This window comes from Leiobunum rupestre, chromosome 10 (genome assembly GCF_980474605.1).
Source record: "Leiobunum rupestre chromosome 10, qqLeiRupe1.1.hap1, whole genome shotgun sequence".
Taxonomy (NCBI): Eukaryota; Metazoa; Arthropoda; class Arachnida; order Opiliones; family Sclerosomatidae; genus Leiobunum; species Leiobunum rupestre.
Window position 1 is genome coordinate 49,162,490 of NC_143393.1, and position 17,509 is coordinate 49,179,998.

General features: G+C 36.3%; 1 protein-coding gene across 2 annotated transcripts; it reads right to left on the minus strand.

The window, feature by feature from the left end:
• Positions 1-1,750: 1,750 nt before the first annotated feature.
• LOC149926119 (uncharacterized) lies at positions 1,751-6,243 on the minus strand. Of its 2 annotated transcripts, none has more exons than XM_090160739.1 (2): positions 5,987-6,243; positions 1,751-2,820 (listed from the first exon to the last, which is right to left on the minus strand). In XM_090160739.1, exon 2 carries the CDS (start codon positions 2,811-2,813, stop codon positions 2,412-2,414), a length of 402 nt encoding a protein of 133 aa, XP_090016865.1. In that variant the 5' UTR covers positions 2,814-2,820; positions 5,987-6,243; the 3' UTR covers positions 1,751-2,411. The 2 variants fall into 2 exon arrangements, with proteins under 2 accessions (XP_090016865.1, XP_090016864.1); XM_090160738.1 differs by having other exon boundaries at positions 1,751-2,823.
• Between the last annotated feature and the right edge of the window lie 11,266 nt (positions 6,244-17,509).

Here is a 17,509-nt window from a genome sequence, read left to right on the forward strand (position 1 = left end):
TCCACCCCGAGTGTTTTCGATTTCACCCCCGAGTGTATTCGTGTTCAGCCCCGAGTGCATTCGTGTTCACCCCGAGTGTTTTCGTGTTCACCCCGAGTGTATTCTTGTTCACCCCCGAGTTTATTCCTATTGTGATTTGAGAGAAAAACACCATGAGACGGCATCGATTCGATTACAATGACGATATTGCACAACCAAGTTACACATCGAGCAAAGATTTTAAGTATTTGTCTTTCATGTGGCTCATTGAATTAGTTACTTCCCTCGTCATCCTTTACTCGGAAAATATATGTTTTACTCATTTACTCACTAATATTTCATTCTTACTTTTGTTCTTAAGAACATAATTAATTTAAAATTCTTTGAATTAAGAGCAAATAAAATGAAATTTCATAGAAGATAATTATTATTCTGAGAAACCTTTTAGGTTGTATCATTAATTTTTTCATACATGAATACTACTATAAGCGGTCGTAGAAGCTGGATTAAGTTTATTGCTTTTGATTTCCCCCTTGGGTATTAGCCTAGCTGATTATTATTTTTATTTTTATTATTAACAAAAGACAAATTTTCCTTTATTGTAATACTGTTTACTCATATTCTACCTAACTGAAGTTTTGGATTAGAAAGTAGAAAGTGATTTAGAGAAAGGTAATTTCTACAACCACTCGTAAAAAACTCGTGATTTCCGGTGTGGTTTTTTAGGGGAGGGGACGTGTCGGCTGAAGGAGATGACGCAGGCCGCCATCTGGGAGTGGAAGGAAAAAGCGACCCGTCTCTTCCTTTCTGGGAGTGTATCTGATGAGGAGAAAGTTGGTTTAATTTTTCTAGAGTAAGCGTAAGCTTATAATTGCTGTTTGCACTTCCATGTTGGTGTTTAAAAGACATTAAAATAAAAACTTCGCTTGGTTTACATTTATTGAAAACTAGGGAAAACAACTAGCTGACTTTTTATTTAATTTGGGGGAAGGCAACGAATTGGTTTCCCTGAAGGTAAATTATGGGGGATTATTGATTAGCCATTTTAACCGTAGCAGGAAGGTTTAGCTTCCGTCAATACTTCGACGTGGCCTAACGAAGTAGTAGGAAATTTCAATTTCCGATAGTGCTGCCACGAGTATAGTAATATCGTATGGATATATAGAGCGCACCCATGAATATAGAACGTACATCTTCTAGTGGCAGGTCTAAGATTATCGAAATTTATGCCGCTCTGCAATTGGCCCTAGGAAAGCCAATGAAACAGGCCCGTACATGGGGGGGGGGCAGGGGATGCCAGGGGATGCCCAGCGCCTCCAAATTAATATTTGAGCATCCTCAACCCGACCAACCGACCCAAACACAAATACGGTCTAAAATATTTGTTAATCAAAGAGAAAATCGCGTTTATTAGCGAGTTACATCTGAATTTAATTTCAGTAAATATTTAAAACCTTTTTACTATAGATTTGGAAGATTTTATTTTAGTGCGTTTAACAGCACCGAAAGTTGAAATATTGGAAACAAAACCATAAAATTTTGGCAATTTAATGCGAAATGTTATGAAACAACAAAAATTACATGTTTTATATACCTAACAATATTTAATTAACATAAAATGAAATGTTATAACATTAGTTTACGATATTTTAATTATATAAATAAATTAATGGGAATAAAAAATGTTTCTTTCAGACTCGAGTAATGCCCCGAAGTCAAAAATTGCTAAATATGCGACGGTCTTTCAATTGAAGAAATACTGAAACAGCCAATCAAAAGTGTTTCGATGGTTATACTTATAGCATTGCATTGGTATTTTGGGTCTACACTAGGATACACGAAAAAGAGAAAAGTGTTTGGACGATACTATAACAATAGTAAAACGTCCTTAGGACTACAGTTAATGCTTACTATTTCATCATTTTATATACTTCTGTAATAAAAAACTATTAGTGGATCGTCTTCAAGATAAGTTGTTTTAAAGGCTAGTGTGATCTACTTTAAATAGACTAGCATTGCAACCGTTTTAAACTTAATATTCTTTTTTGAACGAAATAAAATTTTTGGATTTATGAAAATAACAAAATAAAGCAAATTTCGGTATATTTACTAATTTAATGTGGTTTAATTTCTGCTATGGATTTGGTGAAAAAATTCGTGGTTATAGACTGTGGCGACACGAGTGAGTGATAACGGAAGCTTGACTTTCCCGAGTATGGTTGCACTCGCTTTAGCTGGATAAAATTAGTCAACTCTAAAGCAGGGCCCACAATTGAGAAAAATAATTAGCCTTCACCAAAGAATATCGTGGCACTGCACTCCGACGATTGGTTTCCTGTGGAGACTTTATCGTGTATCACTTTCCGTCCATAGTTAAAAAGGAGCTCTCGTATAGTCAAAAGTCTCCTCTGTTTAGTTTATTATTATTGCAACTATACCGCCCAAACACCTTTCCCTTCGTTGCGAGCTAATTGTTCCGCTTGTTCCAAGGCGTTCTGAATGCTTCCGTACACAGCGCCGTTATTCCGGAACACTTTGGCCAGACCGAGACTAACCAGGAGGACCGAGACGTTTTCACCTCTTTTGGACACCGAGCCCAATTTCCTGCCGTACTGGTCGTGGCCGTAAGTGGTGACCTTGATTTGCTGTTCATAGATCAGTTGCCGTAGTTTGTCCCTGGCTTCAATGGCGATTGGATTATTGCCTTTCAGTTCGGGAGTATCGATTCCGATCAAGCGGACCTTCACGCTGTATCCTTGTCTCAACTCCAACGTGAATGTGTCTCCGTCGTAGACTTCGCTCACCGTCCCTGAGAGTATTTCCACATCAGACATGATACCGCTGCTAAAAGTTAAAATAAATGCTTCAATTACATTGATTCTTGTCTTTTTATATTTTATCCTAAATGATATAAAAATACGTAGAACTTGTGTGATTTAGTTTATAGAATACGAACGTTTTTAAAATTATTCTTATTACATTTCACGGAAATATAACATCTAGTATTTCTGTCGCCCGAAACGGATTTAATTATTGTCCATTCATATGGCCTTTGACCTTTTCTGCACTGCTTCTGTTTTGTTGGGCAGGTAAATCAGGTTAATGGACCACCTCAATAAAGGCCCGTCTCCATTCGATATAGGCTTAATTAATTCTGGCACAGTTTGAGTTCGGCTGTGCTGCGCTTGATTCGTTTATTTCTAAGTTCCACTAGATCACGCTACCGCTTGAACTCAGCTTTCATCTTTCAAAACTGGCATTCAAACTTGTTAGTTTTTAGCTTTAGTGTGACCGTGGCTTGAGATTTAGCTCATTTTAGGTTCGTTTGGATTTTAACTCACTCGAATTCGCAATCGCTCGCTAGTTTCGAGGTGAATAGAGAGCAGGTTCCTTTAGCTAGAGGTGCGAACACGCATTCAAATAAACGGGTAGCTAGAAAAACCCCACCAAATCGGGGATGGTGTGGGTGGTGGTGGGTACCAAAAATGCGAGGGTCTAACCACTCTCTGAAAATCTGTACACCGATTACATAAATATGAAAATGAGTACAGCCTTTGGTAGTGCTAAATCTGTACTCACTTACGCAATCATTTTAGTGCAGTCAAAGCTACAGGCTTGTACACCGATTACGGGGAGTGATCAGCCCCTCGCAAAAATGTTAGTTTGGTAGCGCAAGGACCCGTCAAATTATGATACTTTTGCATATTTGGTTTCATTTTTCTGGGCTACTCAGAACCTTCCTAAAATTATAAACTTAAAAATGAGTAGTCTTTGTACAAGACGGATGATTATGAAAATATACAGAAAATAAAATCACAGGCCTCCTTGGGTACCAGCTGGTTTCCGGTATAGTATTTACTATAGGGTTTTCTATATTAAGCGTGAGCAATGGTAGGGTAATTCCATTACAAATGGGCACACAGGATCAAATTTGATTTCATTGGTAAAAATCGTATAAACTCCCAAACTAGGCCAGATATTATCTTATTAATACTAATTTGGTTTTAAATCGATTTAAATGCTGTTCGCAAACATTTTTTTGGGAATTTTAAATCTTTAACCCTTGGACCTAAAAATACAGTTTACAATATTGGACCCTTGACTTTAGAGCGTAACTGCGATTTTTAATTTAATTTTTTATTTACCGGGTATATTTCAGTAAGAAATGCTAAGATTTTGAGAAAAAAACTATTTTCTATAATCCCTGTAAAACAAATGTTAAGAGGTGGTCGGCCATTTTCGGTGTTCTTACAAAACACCTGGCAACACTTGCTATATTTAACAGCCAGACCAGAACCTTTCCTTAGCACGGTCAAGGATCCTATATGTTAGAAGGATATGAGGCGAGGGACGAAAAATGGCAGCGCCGTCGGTGGGTCATGCGCGATAGAAATCCGTCTTTAGATTCCGTCAAGGACAAAACACGGAGGAAGCACCTCCAAAATTTGTCCTTGCGGGATTCGAAACAAGACGTCGGCGTTTTGAAAACACGGGCTAACATATAGGATCCTTGGCACGGTATTTCGCTACACGCGGATGGATTCCACCAGGGGTGTTGGAACAGGGGCAAGCCCCCTCGGTAAATTCAATTTATAAATTGTTAGCTCTTGAACACATTGCTTACACTGAAAAATTTTCATCTCGAAAATATATGAAATTCTTGTGAAAAATAACTATAAATGAGGTTATTTCAACCCTCAAAATGGCTATCATTTAAATAGGAAAGCCTGGCCGCCCTGAGTTACGAAATGTAGAAGACGAATGTTTAGGGCAAGTACTATCAAACGATCATACACTTTATACTAATTTCGCGCTATTTAGTTATAAAGCTTTCCCAAAATATCGCCTTTTTGGCGGAAAAATACATCTTCATCACCAGAGCTGCAAAACTAACTTTCAAAGGTCCATAGTATTAAGCTTAGGAAGAATAGCTAAATGTGGATTCGATTCGAAGCGTTGACCCAAATCCGCCTCATGCTCGGAAAGTCAGTTGCTTCTCCGCTAAGAAAATCAAATCAGCCCTTTGGATCATTGGTGCTCCAACATTGGCGTCTCCCGTCGGCTTTAATTGCATCCCGATGACGCTGTTGTGTCTCCCCCCCCCCCCTCGGGTTGGGGCCGGATCGTCTGGCCATGGCCATTCTCACCAAGAAGAAATAACTGTACTCTTGATTACACACGCTCGGCAATTAAGTTAAATCAAATTGATTTATAGTCTTAGTCGATAATCAAAAATAACGGTCAAAAACGCCACCGATCAGTTTAGTAAAATATTTTCGGCGGCGTAATCGTCGGCCATTTTAATAATTTTATCAAAATAATCATTATAATTATAACGTTTTATTATAACTCAAATTTAATTATTAATATAAATTAATTTTAAATCGATTATATATTATACAATTGAGAATTATAAGAAAACTGTAGTGTTATACTATTAAAACTGGCCAATATTTGGTAGTAATCTGCATGACACCATTTTAGGGGTCAATTTTGGTGTAAATCCTTTGAAAGTCTAAAAATATTTAAAGTATCCGAAGCGACTGAGATTATTAGATTTTGGTGGCACTCGTTGCAAATCCTTGTGTATTTTTGGGGTAAAGCCTCATAGTCTATAGGTTGTATAAAACCAAATAAAGTGTAAAAATATTCAAATGGTTTATTCTACTCCAAGCCCACACCACCCCAAAATTCCAAAAAGCACTCGACATTATTTCAAATCGTCAAATATTTCAAAAACATTACGCAAAATCTAAAATTCCTAATTGAGTAAACCCCATCTTAAACTTTAAAAAAAAAACGGCACAAAATCAGAAAACATTTCCAAAAACCGTCCAAAATAATTTCTGTTTTATAGTTGTAGGATTAAAATTAAACACTATGAATGAACTGACACACTTACGTGAAGTATAATTTCGAAGCTATGACGTTACGTTTATCAAAATGCTTTGAAGGGTCTTTTCTAATGCTCAATTACGTGGATGATTAATAACAAAACAATATTTACCGTATTAATCCTATGAAAAACTATATTTCGGTTTTCCCAATTGCGGACGCGCGGGAAGTTTGAAAGATGGCTCACCGCTGGCCGCGTCTACAGAGAAATGAGTTGCTCCACTTCCGAATCGTGACTCGGTGATCAACAGCCGTTTATGGAAATGACGCGTCCATTGAGTTTCGGCTCTGCGTAATCAGAGTGGCCCACTTCGGCGACTACCTCGACACCAGTCCCAGGCATTCCCTTCAAAGGCCTCGTTGCCATCCACTTTTACGTTTAGTTGCGAAACGTTGAATAATACACGTATACCCTTTTGTTTCTTTATTTTCACATTTCCATTCGTAAGAGGAATGTGGAGAAAGGCCAGCTTTGCAGGTGTAGATTGTATTTTAATTCCTTTTCCAAAACTAAGATTTAATTCAATCTGTTATGCAATTATAAAGCAGAAATAATTTTGGACGTTTTCAGTATTGAGTGGCTTTTTTCCGATTATTTTTTCTATTAAATTTCGTTTGTTAAAATTTTCCATTTTTATAATTTTGTAGCGGTTTTGTCTTGTTTTTTCCTATTAAATAAAAATTGTTACTTTAAATTGTCGTTTTTTTGTGTCGTTTTATTTTACTTAATTTTAAATTTTTGTGTGGTTTTTGGAATTTGGTATTTATTTCTTTGTTGGGCACTTTTTCTGCTTTTTTAGAATATTGGGCTGTTTAAAAGTTATTTTTTAAATATTGGGCGTATTTATATAATATCATACCAGCTCGATTTTTCAGATTTAGCAATTTCATTTAATAGGAACGAACCATTAATTTAAAAATTTTATTTAATAGCGGCCATTTTGTGTTGAAATCCTGTAACTGCTTCAGTCATTATGTACAGTGAGTGAGCGAACGAATGAATTGTTTACTACACCTCAAGGCGGCCGTTCATTTAGTTATATTACAGATGTTTAATTGCTTAATAGGTTTCACATTCCATATATTTAATTGGTATATTCCCATTCGATCGAAATCCCATTCGACCGAATTCAATGTGTTTCCGAAATATAGCCCAAAAGGCGGATTCGGTTCATTGGGACCTTTTGTTTTGTTTTTTATTTCTGCCCCGAGATATAGCAGGGTACGCAAAAAACGTTATACCTAAACAAAATTGCTACAGGTGTACTAACGGTAAGGTTAGGTTAGGTTAGGTTAGGTTAGGTTAGGTTAGGTTAGGTTAGTCTCTCACTTCCCTAGGGTGGCGCGCTTTTATAAATATATTTATGCTTGAACTTTTTATTTATATCAAGAATACAATAATTCTAACAATTTCATTTTTTAATGTGAATGGTTAAGTTTGTAGCAATTGCGTCGAGTAAGGCTAACGCGACTTCTTCATTCGATTTTTTCGGATTTTTTTGTTCTTCGTGATAGTTTTTAATTGCAAATCCGTATCTTTCGTTGAATTGCAAATATATATTCATAAAAACGAAATTTGATGTACTATAAAAAATAATGTAAACGTGCAAAATTGGGCTGTAAACCGCACAATTGGGGTATTTTCGATCGATTAAATCGTTTTCGAACGAATGGGATTTCGGTCGAATGGGACCAAAGCATTTAATTGAAAGGCTTTAAAATCCTAAATACAGATTTAAAGCTCGACATGATTAAAAACCGTATTAAGAGACGTTAATATCAAAATACTGATTCAAAATGAAGTGGGAGTAATAAAACAGTATAGAAATAAGATAATATCCAAATACTGATTCAAAATGAAGGGGAATAAAACATTATTAAAATAAGATAATATCCAAATACTGATTCAAAATGAAGCGGGAATAAAACAATATTAAATTAAGATCATATCCAAATACTGATTCAAGCGGGAATAAAACATTATTAAAATAAGATAATATCCAAATACTGATTCAAAATGAAGTGGGATTAATAAAACAGTATAAAAATAAGATAATATCCAAATACTTATTCAAAATGAAGGGGAATAAAACCGTATAAAAATAAGATAATATCCAAATATCGATTCAAAATGAAGTGGGAGTAATAAAACAGTATAAAAATAAGATTTATCCAAATACTGATTCAAAATGAAGTGGGAGTAATAAAACAGTATTAAATTAAGATAATATTCAAATACTTATTCAAAATGAAGGGGAATAAAACCGTATAAAAATAAGATAATATCCAAATATCGATTCAAAATGAAGTGGGAGTAATAAAACAGTATAAAAATAAGATAATATCCAAATACTGATTCAAAATGAAGTGGGAGTAATAAAATAGTATAAAAATAAGATAATATCAAAATACTGATTCAAAATGAAGTGGGAGTAATAAAATAGTATAAAAATAAAATAATATCCAAATACTATTTCAAAATGAAGTGGGAGTAATAAAACAGTATAAAAATAAGCTAATATCCAAATACTGATTCAAAATGAAGTGGGAGTAATAAAACAGTATAAAAAAAAGATAATATCCAAATACTGTTTCAAAATGAAGTGGGAGTAATAAAACAGTATAAAAATAAGATAATATCCAAATACTGATTCAAAATGAAATGGGAGTAATAAAGCAGTATAAAAATAAGATAATATCCAAATACTGATTCAAAATGAAGCGGGAATAAAACAGTATTAAATTAAGATAATATCCAAATACTGATTCCAGCGGGAATAAAACATTATTAAAATAAGATAATATCCAAATTCTGATTCGAAATTAACAAAGACTAAGACGTTATAGTTATCATCGAAATAAAATTCTATAGAGCGTCATTCTGCTTATAGGAAAACTAAATAATTTTAATCTTAGCATAATTTTTCGATAACAAAGTATTCGAAAAAATGATGCTAAGAAGGCATTCATGAACGTGACTAACGCGAGAAAAATACAACAGCGTATTGCGAAGGGCGAAAATGAATATGGCCCACCCCAGTCGATAGAAATAATGACGCCAGGGAGATGACCTTCCGCCTCCAACAGAGAGAGAGAATGCAACCGATAACGAAATCAACACCTTAGTATAGATTGCCCTGACGTCAAATCCGCTGTTGGCTCAAATTCGGTTAAGAATTATAGTCACGTGTAAGTTACATCCAAATAAACAAACGAAAAATCACATACATAGAATGTTGCCTATATGCCCCTTTTTATCCTATATATATATTCTTAGTGTGTTTTGAAAATGAATAGTCGAAGATCTGAATCGTTTGACTCGTTTCGGAATCAGGCTCTCGGCGTGGGTCGAATTGCGGTAGCCCCCTACAAACCCATCCATTTCCTTTTAACGACCAACCATCAAAGAACTTCTATTTATCCGGAAATAAAGTATGCGGGATTTCGAAAAGCTGGTCTCGGATTCGGATTGATTTCACTTTCGCGAAGACAAAGCATTTGTTGTTGAGCGCTCATCTACCGATCTTAGCATCCAGATATGATGGACATATAAGCGACGGTATTTGACCCAAATCTTGGAACACCACGCTGGGGCCCTCTTAAATGGATGATAAAAAATTCATACTTTTACTATTAATCACTAAACGTATAGTGGAATAGCAAATTAAATGAGCAACAACCTTGGCTTAGACGAACTTAGGCTTTCTCGTTCTATTCAGTCAAAAATCAAGAGATATTCGCCGTAACGTGATAAGTGGAGCAGCGTGTATGCGAAGACACATTACATATTATATACCTTTATATGGGAAATAACTCTCTTTATCACTTTGGGTAAAAACAGTAGTACGTAGGGTTCTAATAATAATAAATTAAATGGCGTCCATTTTTAAAGGCGTTCCAGCAATTTGCCAGACTCGTAACAAATAAATATGTATTTCTCGCCCAAAAATTACCCTTAAATTAGCAACAATGTATTTATTTAAACTTAAGGAGAATAACAATGTTGAGACAATTAGGGGCCATCAGAGTTGAATGTTTCTCTCACACGAGGGAGAATAACGCCACTGGCATGCCCTTCAATCACATCGAAAGGCGTCATTTTAGGGGAACAAACGCGATAACAGGCTTGTTTGATTGGCTTTTAACATGGTCTTTCTCTTTAAGTATAAATAAATACATTCTGGAGTTGGGATTACTTCTACAGTAGCCTTAGGTTTTCCTTAATTTTTGCCCTGCGATCTCCCTTTTATTGTATGTACTAGGCTCACGTACACTCTGTTAAATAAGTCTTCGGCCGTTGGGATTTTGGCACTTATTTGCGATTATCTCAAAAACTATGAATGATAGCAAGTTGAAACCAATTTTATTTTAAATATTTTACTAATATATTTCCTACCTATGTCTTGATTCACGTGTAGCATTTCCATATCCGCCGGAAACGCCAAATATCGTTTTTGACAACTTTTTATAATAATGATGTTACGCCCCTGAAACCGGCATTTTTGGATTCAAAAGGGTCGATTCATATTTAGAAAGTGCCATTTTCATCCGGCTACGTCGAACGGCTGCTAAGATATGGCCTATCGAAAATTCGGGTCTCATTCGGAAAATTCTAAAATGCTCGAGGCGACCGAGAAATAATATCTTATTCTTGAGGAAAAAACAATTTTCATCGTTTCATTGCAGGTAACACAATAAGCATATATATATTGATTTAACGAGTTGTTGGAACGCTGTGGTTTTATGCCGGATTAATAATATTGTTAATTAGGCATTTTAGAAGTTTCCGAATGAGACCCGAATTTTCGATAGGTCATATCCTAGCAGCCGTACGACGTAGCCGGATGAAAATGGCACTTTCTAAATATGAATCGACCCTTGTGAATCCAAAAATGCTGGTTTCAGGGGCATTACATCATTATTAAAAAAGTTGTCAAAACGATATTTTTCGTTTCCGGCGGATATGGAAATGCTACACGTGAATCATAGGTAGGAAAGATATTAGTAAAATATTAATAATAAAATTGGTTTCAACTTGCTATCATTCATAGTTTTTGAGATAATAAAAAATAAGTGCCAAAATCCCAACGGCCGAAGACTTTTTTAACAGAGTGTACAGTGTAGCCGATGCCGATGCCAACACCGCCGTATTCAGTGCCGGTGTTAGGGCATGGCAAACGAAGCGACTGTCTAGAGCCCCACGCTTCACAGTGCTTTCTGGGGGCCCCGCTTTTAGTGTAGAACTATTTTTGGGCCCCTATTTCATATCTTCCTGCCTAGAGCCCCGCACACTGTAACGCCAGGCCTGGCCGTATTCCACATAATTATCCTACAATTAAGTTAGAAGAGCCAGGGGTATATCAATCAAAAGGAAATATTATGCCCTCGGTAGCCCTTTGGAATCGGGGGCCCCCATTTGGTCATTTGCCCATTTTAGTTATTTTTGGGGGAAAACGGTTTGGCTACCTTATTTCAAAAAACCATGTAACTGGAAAAATTCGGTTCGTCTAGAAAATTATTGAAATTAAAGTGTTTGCGTTTCGCTACCTTTTTTCTAAAACTTGGTTACTCGAAAATGTCTTAAAATTAATTTAAATTAACGTGTTCGTTTTTCGCTATTTTTTTTATAAAACCAGGTAAATCGAAAAATGAATATTCAATAAAATTCCTGTTGGGTTTATTTAGTTAATGTACAAGATAATTTAAATGAAATTCAAATTTAAATTTAATATTTAAAATATATATAATACATCGGGGGAATTGTGTGTACTTAAATGTCCGTGACATCTGCTTATAATTTACACTTCCCCAAAAAAATTGGCTAGGGAAAACCAAGCGTAACTGCACTGACTGAAATGCTCAAATTGAACAACCACTGTCTCATTGTTTTCAAGCAATTCTTTGATTGTACCCATTAGGGAAAATAATTACGTCGTCTATTATTCATATGCAATTTATCTCTAATCTCGTTTAAAAATCCCAAGGCTAAGTTAATGTTAGCAAAAAGCTTTACATGCATTCCATTTTATCGTAGTAGTATGTAAGTTGTACTTACTGGTACATGTATATCCCTTCAAGGATGGTTTCCATGTGGTTGCTATAGTACAATTCGCATATACTCTTAAATTTACTACTTACTCGAAATTTAAAAAATTGGTGTTTATTTGGCTTTGCCGATTTGGTATATTGCTTTGATCCATCAAATTATTATTATTCATCGGTAATGAACAGTGGTTTGTATTTAGATTGGTTAAGTATTTATTACTTATTTCAATAAAAAATCGGGGATCAAAAAGCTTGGACTTAAAATAACAATAAATGCTATGCAAGTATTCTAGCTTTGTAAGTTTCAATTATTTTTCCCATATCACAGTGCTGTACGATTATCGTCGATTTCTCAATTTATATTAATGAGTATAGACCCAATCAATTAGATTCAAGAGAAAAGCTGAGATTTATACTTCAATATATGATTCTTTGGGTTCGTTGTTAACACAAGTCTCTCTCCCCCTTCCCCTAATACCGAAATAAATTATTTGTCCAATGAAATATTTACTAGCTTCTTAATACACAGTCAATACAATACTTTTATTGCAATGCTCAGTTAGCAAGAATGTAGGTGGAAGGACTGTGTTGAGACCATGGTCTAATTTCGCCCCGGCTCGAGAGGAGGGGAAAATGTGTGTTTCAATCGCGTCGGAAGACGTTAGTGTTAGGGAACCAATGAGATAACATGACGATTTAATTGGCGTTTAATAGGAGGAGCTTACTTCTAGAGCGCGAGGTGTTTTGGGAGCAACGCTAGAAATCGACTCAACAGTAGAAATAAATACGTTCTTGAGTGAGCTTTTCCGCTAATTCGAGAGTCACTAGATGGAATACCCATTTTGAATCCTGATTTCATCACCGGAGGTAACTATTTGGTTGAGTGTAACATATCATCATGGTGGACGTCGAAGCTATAAAACGAGCCGGACACCACGTCAAGATTGGCGTTGAGCAGGTATTTTATTTAAAGAGTTGTATTTGCAAACGTTCATTTCACAATAACTCTTGCAAAAGCGATTCCCTATTTAACGAAATGAGAACGAATGCTTTAGCCATTTTCGCAAAATAGTTAAGCTGGCCGCCAGGAGGCCGTCCAGGGAACCAGCAATTCTTGGTGCCTCTCTTAACATTATTTAATAACGATCTAAACGTCTTATAAATAAAACTGATAAAGGTTTTGGGAAATTGAACGTAACATGATTTTTAGAAATATCTACAAAACCTTTTGATGTGAAATTTATATTTTTCTTTACTGACTCAGTTTCAACACTTGCTTCCACGTAATGTATAAATTTTTTAAATAATTTAAAAATTTAAATGAACAGGGGTTTTGGACTGTTCTCCAGTGGTTTCTTGGAGAATTTGATAGGTCTGATCGGCGTTAAACCTCACTCTGATAAAACTTCCAAAGCTTGCTTATGAACAATTCTTAAGCTGAAACCTGTTGGAATGGAAATGAAAACTGATATTTTAACGATAAAAATTTCCATTGACCACCGATGATAGTTTTTGGAACTTAAAATACACAATTACACAAATAGAAATACTAACTCGTATTTAACTTAATTCATTCAAATATTATTTATTGCTTTTTTGCCTCGCCATTAATTATCTTTATGTGGTTTGTCTAAGAATTGTATATTGGATAAAACTTAAGGAATATCTCGCCGAAGTACTTCAATTTAAGTATTCAGAAAAGATTTTGTGTTAAATTAAAATTATTTTGACAATCAGTTTATTAATTTCTTTTAATAACTTAATTAAGTCCAGATGTGACCACTTTGTGAGGTAAAAGGGGAATATCTTAGGCTGAGACTGCAAATGCCGTTTCTGTGTCATATCTCAATTATTTTGACAAATTCTATTGATGGATACAAATAGAGGCTTGCGCCGCCGCTAAACGCCGCCGCTGCCGATAATTTTGAACGCGCCGATCGCGCCGCCGCTGAATGTTCGAAAATCGCCGATACAAAGAACGGCGCGCCGCCGTTTCTTTTTTTCTTTATACACTTTTTTTGGTATATTAAGCTTGGTTTTCATTTACGCGAAAATAACGACATTTGAACACGACATCGAACGTCAAATTATGGTTTTCGGATTTCGGTTGACGCAGATCAAGTAATAGCATTTTCACTTACAATTGTTAGCGTCAATAGATTCCAGCATTGCTATCTTGGCTATAGAGAGAGTCACTAATATAACCCAGGCTTATCCACATTTTAATTCCCTTTAAATTTAAATGTTGCTTGGTTTATCGATATGTCCCGCACCCCCTTTTCCTTCTTCCCCGGTTGACCCTAGTTTTCCGTTAGTTCCTAACTCCGCCGCCAGTGCGCACATTTAACAATCGCTCGAAGCAAATATTCGGAATCGGGGCGTCCCTGTGTGAAGTACATTATTTAGTCCATGGAAGGACTAGTACGCGTTAGTATTTGCCCTTGCCCTTCTGGTCGGGTGTTTTTAGTTCCACATCGATATATATATTCGAACCCAGATTTCTGACCGCGTAGTTTCCAAAACCGACGCGTTTATCAAGCTTGAGCTTTTAGCCTTGAACACTTTTATAAAATGCATAGTTGGTCCAGAGATTTTCCACCCCCTCACGCGTGCCGTTAATTTGCGCCCCCTGCGACCAGCCCCTTAAAGGGAGAGTGACCGAAAAAAACAAGTTAGTCTCATTTGATAGAACTCTTTGACGCTACCGCAGTGCCGTTAATTTCCGCCCCGTCCGACCAACCCCCTTAAAGGGAGAGTGATCGAAAAAAAGTAGGTCTCATTCGATAGAACAATAAAAGTAAAAAGTTGGAATCGTCTACGCTCGCGTCTACGTGAAAGAGTGAGACCAAAAAATCCAAAGCAGTCGAACTTAGGGCCTGTTGCAAAAGTCTGCTTTGCTAGAATCACACATGCTAAATTCAATGGGCTAGCACTTTGGCTAGGGCTTTTGCAACAGGCCCTTAAGCTGCAAAGTATGCGACCATGGGGACAGAATCTCCGTCTAGCCATATTCTTAGTACATAAATACATTCTTGCAATAATATGACTTATGCAGTTGTTAATAATCCGTATTAAATATCTGCTCTAAGAAAATACCAATTTAATCACCGAGATAATATAAAATTCGAGAATGACATATTCTATTAATTTCTGTTCTGCAAAATTACATTAATGGGTATTTTTTAAGAATTTGCCTAAACTACCCAAATGTTTGATATAAATTTCCTAAAATAAACACATTTGAATCCCAGTTTAAGAATTTCTTTAAATGATATTTCCACTAATTTCAATAATTTAAAAGAATTATGTTCGTCGTGTTTTGCTTACCTATTTCACCTTTGATACTTTCCGTCTATCTAACGTTACGAAATCACATGGCTTCAACATGCTTTGCCCACCCGCGTATCCTGAGGGTGGGTGGCGCCCAAGTTTTAAACCTTCAACTTAGGATGGTATTTTATATATCTAACGATAGGAAATCACATGGGCTCAACAGCTTTTGTATTGATTTGCCCACCCGCGTATCCTGAGGGTGGGCGGTGCCCACTCTCTAACATAGGATGGTAAATTATATATCAATCGATAGGAAATCACATGGCATCAACAGCTTTTATATTAGTTTGCCCACCCGGGTCTCCTGATGGTGGGCGGCATCCACTCTTTAACTTAGGATGGCGATTTATATATCAAACGATAAGAAATCACGTAGCCTCAACAGCTTTTGTATTAGTTTGCCTACCTGTATCTACTAAAGGTGTATGGGTTGCCCACCCGAATACACCGATGTTGGAACTAATATTACGGCTTGGGCCGACTTGTTTAAAAAAAATAGCTCTAAAATTTAAACAAACGCCGGCGTACGCCGCTGCCGCCGGTCATTTTGGCCACGCCGAAGACGCCGCCGCCGTAGGCCTAAACATATCAGATCGGCGCAGGCCTCTAGATACAAAGATATACAACAGCCTAGGTATCATTTCAATCATCTACTGTTCTCATTTTGTAAAATGTGAATACTTTCAAATATCTAAGTCAGAGGTACCCAAATCTATTATTTCAAAGATTGCCATTTCCAAGCTCGTATCACCATTTTCAAGGTCGAGAACGTCTTTTACTTAGGTTCGCCATATTTGGCCACCCTGAGTTCGAGAGGAAACCCCGTAAAAAAACGTATTAAATGAAACCAAATTTACAACCTCGCCAATTTTGAAACCCCGAATTCAGGTTAAGCCACGCTTGGATTGAAAAATATAGATTTCCATAGTACGAAATTTGGTTATGGAGTTTTTCATTCTTCCGTTACATTTTCCGAAACTCCTATTTCTGGTTGCGTTTACACTAGGGATGTGCGAGTAGTGGTTTTTGGTGATCGAGTCGGGTATCGAGTACTCGACAAGCTTTCGTCGAGTACTCGAGTCGGGTAATATTTTGGTCGAGTCGGGTACTCGAGTACTCGATTAAGCTAAAATTTTTCCTTATTCGAGTATCGAGTATTTAAGAAAAATCGTTCGGGTACTCGAGTAGTTTGAAAAATCGCCCGGGGTTGTCGATTAAAGAAAAACCAGTAGCTAATTAAAAATTTTAATTAATTTCAATAACTTTAAAATCTAAATTAACTTAATTATATTATTCTTCTACTTAGCTTTAACATAGTTCCGTACGGTGTTTAATTGTTAAAAGAATACGTTAAGCCTAACACCCGAAAAACGCCGCCGTCAGAGTCGTGAAAAACCGCCTAAGTGAAGCTCGATTCGAAACCGAAACTTTAGAGAAAGTTCTAGAAGTACAGGAAGTCCGCCTTACTTGTTACTACTACCAATTCAAAGCTAGCCGACGTACCGTATGCCTAAGAGTACCAGGTAACGGTGGCATTTATTTATATCATAGCTGTGTACCGCGCAGCCGCGCGTTGAAGATAAAATAAAACGCTTCATCGGTGGAGAAAAGGGCTAGACGAAGAGAAAGAGACTCTTTTAGAGGGGGAGTGTGGCGTTTTTTAGACGATTACACGACGGGCTGAATATTATCGACGGGGAAATAACTCGACGAGTTTAGCAAGCGGCTTATTCGAGTAGTCGAGTACTCGAATAAGGCAAATTTTTACTACTCGATAATCGACTAGTATTTAAATTTTCTTATTCGAGTTCGAGTTTCGAGTACTCGACCTCAAAAAACGTCGGGTACTCGATGATGATCGAGTACTCGCACACCCCTAGTAAACAGGCCACCTCTAAAGGACAATTCGATACTGTCTGGGATCTTACTTCAAATAGTCCCAGAAACCTTTTCTAAAATTTCGTAAGATAATTACGTAGCGCAAATATTTGGGTTTGTTGACCCACCTTCCTCCCTCGAACAAAGAGTAACAAACATAACGACCCACACCAGCTAAATTACGTCACAAATTTTACCACCCCTTATTATATTTATGCCATAATTATTTTTAATTATCAATTATTATAAAAAGGCGTATTAAATAATATTATTTAAGCTAGAGTTAAACAGGTATTAAATTTTATTGTTTTTATTTTCTAAGAAATATTTTCCTTGTTAAGCGAGTTTCAATAACTACAAAAGGTACTAAGCGTTTGAA

Coding starts and splice junctions, on each gene's coding strand:
- LOC149926119 (XM_090160739.1), bottom strand. CDS start 2,813: ATGTCTGATGTGGAAATACTCTCAGGGACGGTGAGCGAAGTCTACGAC.